The sequence below is a fragment of the Macrobrachium nipponense genome, chromosome 39 (assembly GCF_015104395.2).
Source record: "Macrobrachium nipponense isolate FS-2020 chromosome 39, ASM1510439v2, whole genome shotgun sequence".
Classification (NCBI taxonomy): Eukaryota; Metazoa; Arthropoda; class Malacostraca; order Decapoda; family Palaemonidae; genus Macrobrachium; species Macrobrachium nipponense.
The window spans coordinates 6,915,954-6,934,683 of record NC_061099.1 but is presented as its reverse complement, the minus strand read 5'-3'; the positions used below and the strand labels follow the sequence as shown (position 1 = coordinate 6,934,683).

At 35.3% G+C, this 18,730-nt stretch overlaps 2 protein-coding genes across 2 annotated transcripts in view; one reads left to right on the top strand and one right to left on the bottom strand.

The window, feature by feature from the left end:
- LOC135209901 (uncharacterized) overlaps positions 1-17,049 on the top strand; it is a 27,705-nt gene extending 10,656 nt beyond the window's left edge. Inside the window, exons 4-9 of the mRNA XM_064242642.1 lie at positions 6,865-6,933; positions 10,831-11,099; positions 12,160-12,327; positions 14,046-14,107; positions 14,876-15,007; positions 16,533-17,049. Of these exons, the coding sequence (XP_064098712.1) occupies positions 6,865-6,933; positions 10,831-11,099; positions 12,160-12,327; positions 14,046-14,107; positions 14,876-15,007; positions 16,533-16,586 (754 nt within the window). The 3' untranslated portion in view covers positions 16,587-17,049. The remainder of the gene's footprint in view (positions 1-6,864; positions 6,934-10,830; positions 11,100-12,159; positions 12,328-14,045; positions 14,108-14,875; positions 15,008-16,532) is intronic.
- LOC135210085 (low-density lipoprotein receptor-related protein 4-like) overlaps positions 1-18,730 on the bottom strand; it is a 471,815-nt gene that overhangs the window by 311,351 nt on the left and 141,734 nt on the right. The window lies entirely within an intron of this gene.

Genomic DNA, 18,730 nt, shown 5'->3' with positions numbered 1-18,730 from the left:
TAAGACACCTGTCAGTTTAAGGGCCTATCCCGTGCCAAATCAATCAATGAAAGAATACACGTAGAATTATTAACAGAATTACGAGTCTGACAGAGGAAATAAACACCTCTTAGTGTTAATAGTCGCCTTGACACGTTATATAGAATTAATAGCACTAAAAACAAACACCGCAAATGAGTGCGCTAGGAATATTTATGAGTGCTAAATCAGTAAACATGGAATTCAACACTGATAATCTGACTCGGGTGTGTAAATCATAATAATCTCCTTAACTCGTTGTGTGAATTCCTTTCCATTAAGAAAACCAATAATATATTTTATCACCCAGAGTCAATCGTTTTGGTAGAATACGGATAAATAAAAAAGTGTCAATGTCTTACGAGTTACATTCGTGATATTGGATCCGAACTGGATTATAGCGGTTCTCGCGGTTTTAAATACCTTTATCATTCATATCTTGTATCTGTAGAAATGATACCGCAAGTAGCCTTATACGGTACGCCGCTAGAACACTTTTCTACAATATTCAAGCCAACCATTAATTTATCAAATATATATAAAAATAAAAATATATAAATAAATAAATATAAAAAATTAATAAATAATGGATACAAGTGGAGTCGATATAATACACTCCGTAAGAAGTCGGAAGAGTTACAAATTATAACAAAAAAAAAAAGGAATCACGATAAAATCAATAAGCAAAACGTAACCATAGGTTAATTAATATCCAAATATATATGCGTAAAGATTGAACTCTAACTTAACGCTTTAGTAATGACAAATAAGCTAAAAGTTCAAACACATATCAAAACCTACTGACATATTGTCTGTCCCGGTGATTTATATTAGTAGTCAATGAAAAATAAATAATAAATAAATAAATAAATAAATAAAATAAAATAAAAGAGATTTTACAGTCAGGAAGTCTAGAAGTGAAAATGTATATATCTATGGAAGTAATCCTATATGAATCTTATACAGGGCAAATAATATATATAGAATTTGTATGAAAACCCTTTTCATTAGTTTGAATAAGGAATATCTACTTTAACATAATTACATTTATTTACAATCATGCAGATTTTTCAACATGAAGCTAATATATTGTTCATTTTGGTACTGTTTTTTTTTTTTTCAGACATTCTTCTCGTGTGGGTCGAGTATAAAAAAACTTATACTAAAGTCGTATTTATTACAGCAAGTAACGTAACTCTTAGCTGGCTGAGAGCAATCTCCTGCCAGTACGACGTCATCAGTTCTGAAGGTGCATGGCGCTTCTGCCGACTCATCATTGTTCTTTTTAACCTCAATAAACCGCTTGCGAAGCAGGTTGACTGGAGAGAGGAATGCTTAGCTCATGAACTTCACATGTAGTTCATGGGTCATGATGACATACATAGCATAACCATATTCTTATCCGTGTGGACTGGCAATCATTTTAAAAATTAATAGAACAAAAAAAATAAGCAAATAGATTTTCTATAACATCAAAATGAATTAATTTTTTTCTGAACCTCATAGACAATTAGAGTCAATAATTCAGCTTAAGACATTGGTAAACAGACATTTAGAAAGTATCAAGTTATAGATATGAAATATTTACTTGCAACATTTAGTCTATGACAATTCAAGTAAATCACATTCATGGGAAAATGTCACACTTTCTTGAAAAACCCAAAGTTTATATAGAAATTAGTTACATAGTGGGTTCTTTCCTTGCATCGCCTGCCTATTAATAAAGTTTAAAATTAACCTCAGAGGATGCGCGCGAGAAAATTGAATATGAAACTTTTGTTAGGATCGGATTTTATCACAACTTAATTTCAGTTAGCATAGAGAAATACAGAATCAAGATTAATATTCTCTTTGTTGACTCTTATGTTGTCTGGCAATCTTACAAATAGCTCCGTTTTCCACTTCTTTGTCTAGTAACTTATCTACCAGTAATATCGAATTTTCTTTGGGATTCGTATTGATATCTGTTTTATTTTTTATAATTATGGATATTTTTACAGTCATCATAGACTGGATAGTTCACTCATTGTTAATGCCATGGATAAAAAAGTTTGTACAGCTGACTTTTTTAATTTTCCTTAAAATTCCATAAAATAATCAGCGAATTCATGTGGGGGTTAAGTCTGTTCTTAACGAATTCTCCTTCCTGTATTTGATGTTGTCTGAATTCACTTTGCCCTTGTGACAAGTATAATTTCACTTGCAGGCTGATTAATAGAACCTGGTTACAGTATCCTGCATTACGAGAGTTTTCACATCGCAACTTCAAAAAAAATTGTTCGTCGCTGCGGACGACAGCAGTCGAGTACAACCGCCACAATGTGAAAGGAATAAGCACCATCATGGACTTCTTCGACCCGCACCGTATCCCGTCGTTAATCTCGTTTTTAATGCGGAACGCTCCGGCAGCTGTCGGAAATTGACTACAAAAGGGACATACTTCCGACAATTACGACCAGAAGGATATTCAACTCTACGTTGCTGGCGAAGGACTCGTGCTGGGGGTAATTTTATTCATCACGAACTTATTCGTGTGGCTTAGGATGCAGAGAACAAGTATGAGCGCAAAATAGAACGTTGGACCCCGCCCAGGCAATTTTCCCCTTGTTTTAGCCATTTGGAATTGGCCATTTCATTTGGCTATAGGTGGTTGTCTGGAACTGTGTAATGGACGAAAAGTGGTTAGAACGCTAGTTAAATGTGAAGTAGTATAACCTCGGTCATGTATCCTATATATATGATCATGTATCCTATATATGTCATAAATAACAGAATCGAAATATATATTTGCGTGTACGCAATAGGAATCTATTTAAAGTGCACTATATTAATCATAATTATATGAATCCATATACATATGTATAAACAAATCAGGTAGCCTATAATCAATCTGTTACCTTTTATCTTACCAATAATTGCAGATATATAACAGTTAGCATAAAAATCAACGAATCAATCAGCATAAACATTAATAATTTTATCAATTCATATGTGAAATTTTTATCAGATACAATATGATTTTTTTTTCATGTTAATCTTATTCTATGCGATTAAATCAGAGTCACGGATTAGTATTTTTCTGTAGCATATGTATCTTAAAGAGATGAAGTGAAAAACTGTATCAGTATATATCACGTGATCACTATTATTTACCAATATCATTATGTTTTATATCTTATTACTTGAATCTGTATTTGTGTACACCATGAATTTTTTTTTACTTATAAGAATTTTCTATTTATCTATATATATTCACATAGTGTCTGTATCACACTCCTATAAGTCAAATGCAAGTCAAGCTTGAGTAATATTCAGTAGTTGGTTTAGGTAGCTGACCGAGCTTTTATGGTAAAGTGGACCTAAATAAATAAAATAAAAATAGGGAAATGTTAGTCCATATATATCAAAACAAGTTCTAAAAAACTAAAGAGGTCAACCAAGATTGCTTGCAGGAATGTGATCAGACCAGAGACGATAAAGTATGTAGGCAAGATGACGTGCCGTCACCTGTTTGTTTTCATTCATTTGTTTTGAAACATTAGTCCAAGCTCCCTGCTTGAGACAACTACCGCGACCTATAATTCAAATGGCCTACGTGATTAGTAATGTGTCTCATTTTGTAAGCATGTTCATATGTTCGAGCTACTGTCTGCTTCCTTTGTGACTTGTAACCGAGATGGTAGACGGAAGAGAATAGAGTTAGCCATCATCATTGGCAGACCTGTACCTCTTTACCTAAGCTTATCATGTAAAGAACAGAACAGAATGGAATTAGCCATCATCATTGGCAGAAGTGATCAAGCTATCGTCATTAGAAGACCTGTACAATCCTACTTGATCTTCACCATGTAATCTCAGAGAATATAAGTATTTTTTTGTACTTCGTGTTTTCTACTAAGAACCTCACATCCGAAAGAAATCATCATGAGTTTAACACATCGTCGTCATAACCAAAGAAGATAATACCGACTTTGTAAGTGATCTACAAACCCCAAGACACTCCAATGAATATGGAAGTGCAATACCAACCGACTTAGCGTAAGATTATCGCAAGTCTAACATTACCTCATAGGGCGCCTTATTATACGAGGCAACAGCCCTAATAGTGGTAGCAGATTAACAGAAGAACTCTACAACGTCCTCCGAAGAAAAGCCAGAATAATGAACAATGTATATCAGAAGTCAACGACGACGAAAGCAAGAGATTCTTCAAGCAACTTAGTATCATCGTTTAGTGAGTAATTTCAGTAGTGAATAACTTCAAGAAACAAACCCAACGTGTCTTTTTCCTACGGCAACGCAAGCTTCGTCTCTCATTAGAATCATTCAAGAAAACATCGTTAGTGAGCGTTTCCGGCACTTCAAGAAACAAAACACCGAACGCATCTGCAGCATCGGATCTTCAAGGGCTCGACTCATCCAAACAACACGCACGGGGAAAACTGAAGCCAAACCAGGTCATCCGCTAAAAACAGAAGGAGGACCAAGGCCGTGTGTCATTATCGGAACACCGTGACTTCCCACAAAAGCAAGCTAAGTACAATTTTTTATTCATTTGGAGTAACTGAGTGTTTCCTTTGCAGGTCGAATTTCGTTATTCCTGTGGCTGAAGTTACGAGACATTCTTAATCTTACTTTTTTACAGAAATTATCTACATCATTGAGATTTCGCTACTGCGACTTTTTATCTTTGAGTTTCTGTTTCCAGAAGTTCTATTGAAATATCATAATCATATACTGAGTTAATGTTATCATTTTGGGTGATTATTAATCCTTTACGTAACAAATCATATTAAACAGTGAATATGCGCTTACGCAGTGGACGTCTGTATTTATACAGATGCATGGATAGGGTTGTTAGGCATCGTAGTGATTAGAAAACACACAAAACAAGTGGAACACCCGTACAAATCTAGATAAATTAGAGGGAACCTATCATATGGAACAAGCCCACCAAAGGGGCCACTGATTTGAAATTCAATAATCCAAAGAAAATGTTGTTCATTAGAAAGAAGTAATAGAAGGTAATGGTTAATACAGAAAGGAGAGATCACTTATTAAAATATTAAAAGTAAATTAACGAATTAATGAGTAAACAGATGAAAATTTAAATAAATTATTAACAAAACAAGGAGAATTGTACTAGGGTAGTCATGCACTGCATGTTCGCTTGAACTTATGAAGTTCCAATTACACATCCTCAGGGTGTGAGGAAGTTCGACCGCAAAACATATCGACTGCATATTAGTGCTGCTCACAGAAGACTAAAATCAACTATAGAGGAAAATCTTAATGCACCAAGAAGCTCCCAGCTCAGCTTGGATATTTGGTATAGGGCGACGATGTGATTCTATAGATATCCAACCCACTATTACGCAAAGAGTTCAAACTACGTTTCTCATTTTACAACAAGGTCTTCCTCGTGACAAGTTAATTACTACGTTATAGCAGGGGATTCCTTGAAACAGCCTGCATGAATTAAAATCCCAAAAGAAAGGATTCACTGTATATATATATATATATATATATATATATATATATATATATATATATATATATACATACATACATACGTACACATATATACATACAGTATATGTATATATACTGTATATGTATATCTCAACTACCATTTACGTCAATGTGGTTGAGAGAGAGAGAGAGAGAGTCCAACACCTCTAATATGACAGCTTGAATTTTACTCTCCTGATAAAGGACTTCGTAACCAATAGCTAGAATTTATCTAAAAAAAAAAAAGGAAAAAAAAAAAGGAGAATTGTCATTGGCAGAGGTGAACGGGAGGAAACGCAACAGGATACGCATTAGAGGATGATTGATGAACGGGGCCCTAACTTGACAGTTCATGGCTGTAGTTTTGAATTCCATCATACAACGTGATCACTAATGCATACCAGTGCTACGCTCTCTCTCTCTCTCTCTCTCTCTCTCTCTCTCTCTCTCTTCTTTACTAAGCTTAGTAAAGGACGAGGGTCGAAAGGCCTTGCAGCGGTACTCCATTGATTCACTTTCCTTCGCGGCTTTTGCCTTTATTTATATATTCACCAGGTCCCAATTTTTCGTGATTCAGTTCTATATATATATATATATATCTATATATATATATATATAATATATATATATATATATATATAAAATGCATATAACTTCTCTCTCTCTCTCTCTCTCTCTCTCTGCTCTCTCTCTCCTATATATAGATATATATATATATATATATCTATATATATATATATCTATATATATATACATATATATATATATATATATATATATATATATATATATATATATATATAGAGGCTCAGTTAAATAAAAATATATAGGAGCTTCAGAAGGTGTCCATGATACAACGATTAAAAAGAATCAAGTTTATTCCAACGAAACGTTTCGCACATAAAACTTCTGTGCATCATCAGTCTGTAAAAGAGCAAAGAGACACATAAATAACATTCAATGATAAAAAAGGAACTCACAAATATTAAAATAGTCTTAAAAATTAAAAATCAAAGTAAAAACAAACAAAGGTAAAGAGAGAGAGAACAACCCAAACACCAAATGTCCATAATGTAGAGAGAAGATGGAATGACTAAAAAAACCAGTTGACGAAGACGACGTCAACTATGCCAGGTATAGAGTTGCTGAGGAGGTATTGCTATTGAGTGAAGGAACAAGTTTTCTTAATGTATAAACGACTCGAGGGTAGTTAGATGGTCAGGATTTTTGACATAATCTATTATTTTGAATTGTTCTTTTATTTATTTCAATTTTGCAATTAGAGGTCGTGGTCCTGATATTGGAAAATTCTGGCTGTTTTATTTTCTGACCCAGTACGGAAGCTGCCAAAACCCAGATGGCTACACAATATCTGACCCTCAGCAGCCTCCGAGTCGATCCAACGTAAGAGCCCGGACATCCAGGGCAAATAAATTTATATATGACGTTGGATCTCATGAAGGGCTGAAGGCGGTCTTTAAAGTTAAAGAAGGAGCCAATTGTACATGGATTATTTGTTATAAGTTTGACTCTGAGACAAGGAATCTCTTGTTCAATAATTCGTGCGAGATTGGACGAGAATTTGAAGTCAGGCAAATATGGGATAGTTGCATAAAACAGTTTCTTAGGAACATCAAAATTAGGCAATGGTGGATGAAAGAATTTGGCAAGTATTTGATTGATCATTCTTGGAACTATTTCTTGTGGGAATGAATTGGACTTGAAAAAGCTTAATAAAAACGTGATCTCATCATGAAAAATCTTCCAAGAAGATGAAATATTTCAGGCTCTATTGACTAATGTGTGAATGTATTAAGTTTAAAAGATCGTTGACATGAGCTATAAAAATTATTAGTTAGTCCTGTAAAGGTACGTTTTTCTGTAAACGGACGTGGCAAATTCGGAATTGGTCTTGTTATTTTCAAATCCAGGTAAGGTAAAATTCCCTCATTTTCGACTTCCATTGTAAAATTAATATTTGGATGAATATTGTTAATGAAATCTAAAAACAAAGAACATTGCCAAGGGTGTTGAAATAATGCAAAGGTATCATCAACGTATCTACGGTAAAGTGAAGGTTTGAAGTTGAGATCACACTGGTTTAAAAATTTCGATTCTAAGTCAGACATAAAAAAAATGGCAAAAATTGGGATGGAGGAGATCCCATGGCAACTCCATCGACCTGCGAATAGAGTCGCTTATTAAATATGAACATCGAGTCTTGCACAGCAAGATCGAGTAATTGTTTAAATAGTTCGGTTAAAAACCATGAAAGATTGTGTCATCATTAATAAAAATCTTGTTCAGTATAATATTAAATCGTCCATTAAGTGGAACGTTTGTGAAGAGAGATTCAACAAATAATCACTAGACAGTTGGGGACTATTATATGGTCAGTTTTGATGTGTAATCTCTCTTCACAAACGTTCCACTTAATGAGACGATTAATATTATACTGAACCAAAATTTTTATTAATGATGAACACAATCTTTCATGGTTTTAACCGAACTATTTTTTAAACAATTACTCGATCTTGCTGTGCAAGACTCGATGTTCATATTTAATAAGCGACTCTATTCGCAGGTCGATGGAGTTGCCATGGGATCTCCTCTAGGCCCAATTTTTGCCATTTTTTTTATGTCTGACTTAGAATCGAAATTTTTAAACCAGTGTGATCTCAACTTCAAACCTTCACTTTACCGTAGATACGTTGATGATACCTTTGCATTATTTCAACACCCTTGGCATGTTCTTTGTTTTTTAGATTTCATTAACAATATTCCATCCAAATATTAATTTTACAATGGAAGTCGAAAATGATGGGAATTTTACCTTACCTGGATTTGAAAATAACAAGAACCAATTCCGAATTTGCCACGTCCGTTTACAGAAAACGTACCTTTACAGGACTAACTAATAATTTTTATAGCTCATGTCAACGATCTTTTAAACTTAATACCATTCACACATTAGTCAATAGAGCCCTGAAAAATATTCATCTTCTTGGAAGATTTTTGCATGATGAGATCCGTTTTTGTTTTTATTAAGCTTTTTCAAGTCCAATTCATTCCCACAAGAAATAGTTCTAAGAATGATCAATCAAATACTTGCCAAATTCTTTCATCCACCATTGTCTAATTTTGATGTTTCTTAAGAAACTGTTTTATGCAACTATCCCATATTTGCCTGACTTCAAATTCTCGTCCAATCTCGCACGAATTATTGAACAAGAGATTCCTTGTCTCAGAGTCAAACTTATAACAAATAATCCATGTACAATTGGCTCCTTCTTTAACTTTAAAGACCGCCTTCAGCCCTTCATGAGATCCAACGTCATATATAAATTTATTTGCCCTGGATGTCCGGGCTCTTACGTTGGATCGACTCGGAGGCTGCTGAGGGTCAGATATTGTAGCCATTTGGGTTTCAGCTTCCGTACTGGTCAGAAAAATAAAAACAGCCTGAATTTTCCAATATCAGGAACCACGCTTCTAATTGCAAAATTGAAATAAAAAAAGAACAATTCAAAATAATAGATTATGTCAAAAATCCTGACCATCTAACTACCCTCGAGTCGTTATACATTAAGAAACTTGTTCCTTCACTCAATAGCAATACCTCCTCAGCAACTCTATACCTGGCATAGTTGACGTCGTCTTCGTCAACTGGTTTTTAGTCATTCCTCTTCTCTCTACATTATGGACGGTTTGTGTTTGGGTTTGTTCTCTCTCTCTACCTTTGTTTGTTTTTACTTTTGATTTTTAATTTTTAAGACTATTTTTAATATATTTGTGAGTTCCTTTTTATCATTGAATGTTATTTATGTGTCTCTTTGCTCTTTTACAGACTGATGATGCACAGAAGTTTTATGTGCGAAACGTTTCGTTGGAAATAAAACTTGATTCCTTCCTTTTAATCGTTGTATCATGGACACCTTCTGAAGCACCTATATATATATATATATATATATATATATATATTATATATATCAGTATATATATATATTATATATAGATATAATATATATATATATATATATATATATATATATATATTCGGTTGTATTCCACATAGGAAAATGAAAAAAGGTATATCTCAGAAAATTGCCCAACAGTTTCGTCCTCCAATGGACCTCATCCGACATTAGAATCTATAGTCTACCCCCTAAAGTTACTTGGTTTTAGTACAACTTTTCATATCCTAGCACCATTGGAAAAACTTTAATTCATAATAGTCCGGGAGAACAATGAAGGAGTCATATATAAGATCCCATGCAAGTGCGGTAGTTTTATATAGGACAATCTGGGAAGACACTCGAAAAACGCATTTTAAATCATAAATATAATAGACGAACAAATAATACGAGCAATGCTTTATGTGTTCATAGTAGTTTATGTAATGCACCGATTGACTGGCTCGGGTCAAATGATTTTGTTAAGAGCACAGGTTTTATTGAAAGAAATTTGATAGAGACAGCTTGCATTGTTCACAGCAAAGGAAAAAATTTTAATTTATCGCCTGGTTTGTATAAATTAGATCCTTTTATCTTACATGTCATGAAACGTCAGTACAAATTGGATAATGTTATCCATTAACTATCATATAGTATAGGCTTGTTAATATGTACTGTAATGTTATGCTGTTTCAAATGGATGTATTACCTCGTTAGGTATTTTGGTATTTTTCATTTGCTCAACTGCTATTCTTTTTTTGTTTTTTATTGTTATTTTACTGCTGAATAGTTTGTAGCTCAAACTGCTAGTTTTTGGTAACTGTATGTTTAAAAACATTTTAGGCCTTCTTGGCCGCATGCACTGTAAACTTTATCTCTTTCCTTAATAAACGCTCCAAGAAGAGGTCCATTGGAGGACGAAACTGTTGGGCATTTTCGAGATATACCTTTTTTTCATTTTCCTATGTGGAATACAACCGAATTACTATATCTTCGTGCCTAAGAAGATTACCAGTACTATATATATATATATATATATATATATATATATATATATATATATATATATATAATGTTCTTCTGTGCCAAGCTTAGGTGAATTCTACCCCAAAGTGTCCCACTGGGATAATCTGCAATTGCAATTTTGAAATTGCATAATCAGCGGATGTTTTTGAGCGGACAAAGATGAACAAGAAGACACCACCCTCAGTTTTCAGTCCATTTAATCCAGTGCAACAATGCATCCTGACTATTGGCTGCAAGTAAACGCAGTCCCGCTCGCAATGCGACCGGAAAGACCACAGACAGTAATGAAATAAAGTCTCCAGTCGGAAACTCCCTATAAAAGCTTCGGTCGTGCGACGGCGCAGGCGCATTTGGTGTTATCTCAGGCCCCTGGACCAACTCTGGACTCCCCGATCTCCTCCTGCAGTCACCGACGAAGGGCTCAGCAGCAGCAGCAGCAGCATCTCTTACTACGTACCAGAATGAGAGCCAAACCGTTCCCCACTTGGCTTATAGTAGCCACGACGGTCGCGTGCATAGCGTCGGCGGCCCCTTCGGAAAACGGCCACGAGCACAGTCAGGAATCCAGTGAAGAAGGAAACATTCACCTGGGTAAGTCGTGTTCATTCGATCCTTGATTGTTGTTTTAGATTAATGCTGAGCTTATGCCAGCACGGGCTCTTGCTCATAAAGCTGCCCGTAAACCTCGCCGATGCGCGAGATATGCCTGAGTGACGAGCTTATTTATTCCTCATGAAGGCTCTTAGACGGCGCCCAGATGAAGATATTCAGTTGGTACATTCAGCGAGACAAATCCTACACTAGAAACACGACCGTTTGAAGATTGCATTGTCGACAAGTATCGTTCTCTTATTTTTAATACTATAGTAGATTCACATCACCCGTGCATCTGATGTCTAGGCGACGCTCCGAATTGGTTGTTGATAAGCCAATCACAAGGCTGGAAACTCTGTCTCTCAAGAGAGTTCACATGGGCAGGATGTATGTTCCACTTCTCCTGAGGGATACTGGTTTTCAGCCCGGTGACTGGCTTATCAACAGCCAGTCAAAAGCGTCGTAAGGGACTGGATAGATATCAGATGCACGGGTGATGTGAATTTACTATAGCAATACAACTAACATCAGTTTCAATCGTTACTGTCAACAAACTTCCAGCGTCGACAAGAGTCACTTTATTTGAAGGTGATGTCAATGCTCATGCCACTTCGGCAGTATGACTCTGAAAGTTCACCTTCCCCTCTTCCGGTTCACGAGTGAGGAAAACAACCCCCACCCCCCTTAAACTTCATCTTCCTCACTTCCGGTTCACGAGTGAGGAAAACAACCGACCGCCGCCCCCCCCCCCCCCCCCCCCCCCCCCCCCCCCCCCCCCCCCCCACTCCCCCCCCCCCCCCCCCCTTTCGTAAAACTTCATCTTCCCCCTTTCCGGTTCACGAGTGAGTAAAACACCGCCCCCGCCCCCTCGTAACTTCACTTTCCTCTCTTCCGGTTCACGAGTGAGGAAAACACCTCTCCCTCATCTTTTTTTCTATAAGACTGTTATCAGGGATATTTTCCCGCTGAAAATATGTTTGGGCTTTGAAGAGTGCCTCCTGATTCAAATGTGTTTTTCCAAGGTATGTAGAATTTACCTTGTTTTCTTTCCGCACAGAGAAATTCTGCCCTGGAGAGACCGAGGACTGCCTCGAGAAGGCCAAGAGTTTGCGAGAGGTACCTCCAACCAAATTCAGAGGGGCCAGGAGGGCGGGAATGGAGAAGTGGAAGAGAAGTCACGATGCTTGCAGGAAGAAGTACGAACGGGACTCCAACATTGTGCCAGGTACCTTGGGGGGGAGACGAGAGAGAGAGAGAGAGAGTGAGAGAGAGAGAGAGAGAGAGAGAGAGACTAGAGAGTGTGTGTGTGTGTGTGTGTATTATATATAGATATATTATATATATATATATATATATATATATCCTATATATATATATGGTGTCCATAAAGTCCCAATACCAGTGCAAGACTTTATGGACACCCTGTCCATTTATAAATATATTAAATACACAGATATGCATGCATACCTTGTCATTCACAATTCCAAGACTGAAATTTTTTTAAACTGTTAACCTCTAAACTCTTTCATATACATACATACATATATATATATATATATATATATATACTATATATATATATATATATATATATATGACTGGTAAAAATGTTCTGTAACAACAGAATTCCATCTAATAAAAGGAGCCCATAAAAACACCAAAATGTAGAGAGAAAAGTACTATATTTCAGAGACTGCTGTCTCTCTCTTCAGGTATATGAATGAGAAAAGTTTACAGAAAAGGTGGTATTTATACCAAGAGATTCGTCCACAAGTAAGCCAATTTAGGTCACCCCCGCTGATAATCTTCCTTTAATCTTCTTAAGCGTTGGTTGAATGAACACTGCGTCGACGATGTCCGATTTCCAGACAACAAAATTCCTTTTCTTGATGTTTTAATAATCAGAGACACGACAGAATACAAATTTACCATATACAGAAAACCAACGTTCTCACTTTCATATATTAACTACTTTAGCTATCATGACAATACTATCAAGATAGGTGTAGCTAGCAACCTATTCTTAAGAGCCTTACGAATTTGTTCCCCAGATTTCCTGGAAAAAGAATTTGAACTAATTCGCAAGCAACTTTCATCTTTAAAGTATCCTGACCATATAATTGAGAAAGCAATTCAAAAAGCAAACGTAATTTTTCTACCGACTCCCCCTAAAGACAAGACCAGAGACACACCCAACAATAAAATAAAATTCCCACCTGGAGGACGATTAAGAGAGTAACTCACACCCTTGGGAAATCCAACCCTTTTGCATTTACCTACCCAATACCTCCTTAGCCAATCCCATGATTAACGTTCAACAAAAGACATCGCCCAAAGACTCTGGGGTATATGAGATCCCATGCCCAGGACTGGTGACCAATCTTACATCGGATTTACAGGTAAATCACTTCCCCAGAGATTAATACAACACAAACGGTCAGTTAGGTATGGACAACAGAACTCGGCTATTTTCAACCATATAAATGAACATAACCATAGAATAAAACTGGAATATGTCACGTGTAATTATAGCAGCAACTGCCGGTACAAGAGTCAAATGATGGAATCGGCCTTAATAAAAGAGAAGCAGGTAATGAACATCTCAAAAGAGAATTGGACATCGGACATCGTCGACGCAGTGTTCATTCAACCAACGCTTAAGAAGATTAAAGGAAGATTATCAGCGTGGGTGACCTAAATTGGCTTACTTGTGGACGAATCTCTTGGTATAAATACCACCTTTTCTGTAAACTTTTCTCATTCATATACCTGAAGAGAGAGACAGCAGTCTCTGAAATATAGTACTTTTCTCTCTACATTTTGGTGTTTTTATGGCTCCTTTTATTAGATATATATATATATATATATATATATATATATATAGTATATATATATATGTATGTATGTATGTATGTATGAATACTATAAAACAATTTTTTTCAGGCGAAGCTGACCCCATGATTGGTTCAGAGATCAGAAGGTGTGCCCTCGAGATGATGGAATACGTAAGTGGGCAATTATATCCCTTTTCGCTTACTCGGGGGAGTAAGCCTACAAACTGCTTTCTTATTGTTTACTTAAGCATTTTGTTTCAAAAAGAAACTTAAAGTAACACTGATTTTCCATTGTGAGTTAATTTCAAATATCATTTTTTTTGAACAATCAAGTCAAATACGTTCGTAGTGATTTACCTGCAATAATTCAACTACACGGAAGGAGCAGGTATAACGTAATTTTCTACATCTTTCACTCATACAGTGTAATAACCATTGAGTTTTCAAAGGTAACTATATCATATATATATATATATATATATATATATATATATATATATATATATATATATATCACATATATATACATATCACTATATATTCTATATATTTATCATATATACATATATATATATATAATATATATATATATATATATATATATATATATATATATATATATATCATAAACATTTCAATTTTCCATAGTGGGCTTCCTACAACATAATATTTTAGTGTACTGATACAGTGTTTATAACTTTGCTATATATATATATATATATATATATATATATATATATATATATATATATATATATATATATATATGCTAACAAATCACAGTAGATGCGCGTGACTTCATAAATAAGCGAATCCACAGGATTCGCTTATATATATATATATATATATATATATATATATATATATATATATATATATATATATATATATATATATATATATATATATATATTCTCAGTGTAACCTTAACCACCGCAGATCGTCGATGGCGAGATCAACCGGGCGATTATCAGGAGTGAGGTGGAGGACAGTCTCTCAGACGCACCGAACGCAGTTCGAAAGGCAGTCCTCTCCGCTGTTGACACCTGCCCGTCAACCATCAACGAGGACGTGAGTCATCCTTCAAAGCCAGTGGTTCTCATCCTTTTTTTCATTAGCACGGCTCCGTTGCATCTATGAGTTTCAAATTTCCTCCCAGATAAAAAGAAAGAGAGAGAGAGAGAGAGAGAGAGAGAGAGAGAGAGAGAGAGAGAGAGAGAGAGAGAGCTAAAAGGCAGCTTCGCAAAGGTATTACGTGGACCCGAATATACTTGGGATCCGAACGAATCCAGCTGGAGTAGTAAGCAATAGGAAACTCACGTTATTAAGCAATATTTCTGCAATTTTTCATAACCTTCTGAATATGAGCTCTTCACTCTTGTTAACAGAATAACAAACAGAATTTTCTATTTTTCCCATTGGACTCGCGCCTCGAAAGGAAATGGCCGACGCCCCCCTAGGGGGGCGCACCCCCCAGGTTGAGAACTATTGTTTTAATGAAGCTCTTTATAACTACGGTACCAAGTGATTACTGTGACCTCTTTTTGCCTTGACCGACTGACTAAGTGATTTGATTTACTATAATATTTATTGAGAGTATTATTGGCCCATATTGGCTTTCACAATATAGACTGATTCACTGAAGGAGTAACGCAAATTAATATTGGCTTTCACAATCTTGAGTTTGTGATCAGATGAGGGCGTAACACAGTCAGAATAGCATTGGTCATCCCGTTTGTTTGACTTTATTTACAAATTATTTCTGAAGACAAGGAAATGGAAGTTATTTGGTAGTATTTACATTTCATCAGCTTTAATCGTACTCTCTTCTTTTTTTTTATTTCCAACATCTGGCTGCTGTTTTGTAAAAGCTTCATGGAGACATTCCAAAACCTATATCTCAAGGCCGAAACTATAACGAGAACTAGTTCAGCCAAGTAAAATGCAAATCTCAACCAGGGATAAACACAGTTAGTTAACCTCAACATCACGGTGCATTTTGAAGGAGTCATCACGGTGGAAAAGGAACAGTTTCCATGTGGTGTTCTAATTTCTGTACACAAGAATGATCATCTATAGATTACTACTTTTATGAATGGGGTCCCAGACACTAAAATGTAGACAAAATTCTATTCCCAGTGAAAAAAAATCCATATTGAATTGTGAGTCCACATTCTCAAATGGTGACCCAACATACCCTCCTCCTCCTCCTCCTCCTCCTCCTCCTTCTTCTTCTTCTCTTCTTCTCTTCTTCGTCTTCATTCTTCTTCTTCTTCTTCTTCTTCTTCTTCTTCAGAGATAAATATCTATTCATATGGAACAGGCCTAAAGGAGCCACTGCTTTACAATCAAGCTCCAAATAATATGAGAGTTCCTTTTGAAAGACGCTACAGAAGTATAAAGGACACTCAACTACACACACACAAAAGATATCTGTTACCAGAAAAGAAAGGAAAAAAATGAATAAATCAAATAGTAAACAAATCGATACAAACATAAATGAACTACCAAAATACAAGGTGAATTATTTTAGAGTAGTATTGCATTATTTCTTCCCTTGAAAAAAAACTAAAATTATTTTCATTGTAAATTTCAGAATGGTTATGGTTACACCGTATGCCTCATGAAGGCCTGTTTATCAGCTGTTTAAAGAACCAGCCAGATTTGGACTGAGCCTGACTTCGAGGAGCACGGACACCAATAAGCAAATCATCATAATGCCTACACTGAATACAGTCAGACTTAAACATAAGGATTCCCGAAACATATTATAAGGCAAAGTACATACAACACCCTGTGATATGGATAAGGTCAACGGAGGTGAGGAAGTTGTCAACACACTAGGTTTTCAATCTTACGCTCATCACAATGCTCGGGAAAAGTTTGAGGAGAAGTTTTCTGTACTTCATGCAAACACAAAGGATTACAGAAACTATTACATAGTGCTTCATGAGGAAGAATATTCTTGAACATCAATACGAAGATAAGGAACTCGGTAGTGACATTAAATAAAAAAAATTAATTAATCAATCAAATTTCCATGGAATTTCATATCTCATCTAAATACGCACAGGATTTCTATTGATATTTCATTATTAAATCTTGCACATCTCTATACGCGTATTATTCCCTAAGCATGCCAACTGACTTATATAAGAAAGGAATGGAATATCAAACTTACGCCGAAGGCCAAGCACTGGGACCTTTGAGGTCATTCGCCGCAAAATGAGAAATTTTGGGTAAAAGGGTTTAGAAGGTGTAACAGGAAGAAAACCTGATGGCTTCGATATGAAATAATTGTTGGGAGAGGGTGGAAAGTAAGATGGAAGAAAGAGAATATGAATGGAGGTACAGTAAAAAGCATGAAAGGGGTTGCAGCTAAGGGTCGAAGGGACGCCGAAAAGCACCTCAGATAATGCCTACAGTGCACCGCACTGAAACCCCTACGGGATTGAAAACATATAAGTAAGGTTTCTGCTACTCAAAGAAGTGAACAAAATCACGAGGCTTTTATTACTTCACGTTGATAAGATATATAATAGATTAAAAATAGTTTTAAAATACAGTCTCATATACGTAAAATTGTGGCTTTTAATTCATTATTTCCGGTCACGGTATAGTGATGCAACATAATTCATACACGTATTATTTCAGTGAGGAGCAAAATAGAGAATATTGAAAAACGGGGCTTTGAATGTACAGACTCTGGACTTTGGAAGCCTCGCTCCACCCCCAGCCCCCTCGCCCCCACACCACAAGAAAAAAAATCCCAGAAAAAGACATTTAAGAAAAAAAAAATTGGCAATACCCAAAAAAGAAAAGTCCTAGAAATGGAAATTTAAGAAAAAAATTAACAAAAAAAAGGAAAAAAAATTCCAGAAATAAAAATGTAAGAAAAAAGTAGCAATACTCAAAAAAGAAAAAAAAATCCCAGGAATGGATATTTAAGAAAAAGTAGCAATACCCCAAAAAAAAAAGAATCCCAGAAATGAAAATTTAAGAAAAAGTAGCAATACCCAAAAAAGAAAAAGAATCCCAGAAATGGAAATTTAAGAAAAAAATTGGCAATACCAAAGGAAAAAACAATGGCAACAATGAAAACAGGAGTTTTCTCTACAAAACCACAACGGAAGGAACATGATATTATCCAGTGTTTTGAAGCTGGATTTCTTTTTTTTTCTTTCTTTCTTTTTTTTTCTTTTTTCTTACACACACCGGTTGCAGACACCCGTGAATCCGGTACTGGGGACTATTATTCATGGTGACTAGCATTATTCACGAGTTTTATTTGCAAGTCTATCATCGCCAGTTGAGAAGTCAGAAACAAACGTTTCCTATTGAAAACAGTGCTAGTTGGCAATACCTTCCTATATTCCTTGAAGGTCACCAACTACATTTTCTAAAGAACTTTTATATCTGCTTTCTGCTATATATATAAATACATACACACACGCACACACACATACATACATACATATATATATATATATATATATATATATATATATATATATATATATATATATATATATATATATATGGGGCAGAAGGTCAATACCAAGCGCTTTCTCAGATGATGCCTGAAAAAGGAGGAAGCGCTTGGTACTGACATTCTGCCTGTGATTTTCCTGTTGTATTCGTTTATATAATGAAATCACGGACATCAACATTAATTTTTAAGCATATATAAATATATATATATATATATTCATATATATATATATATATATATATATATATATATATATATATATATATATATATATATTCACAGTAACAGTAGGATTCTCTGGT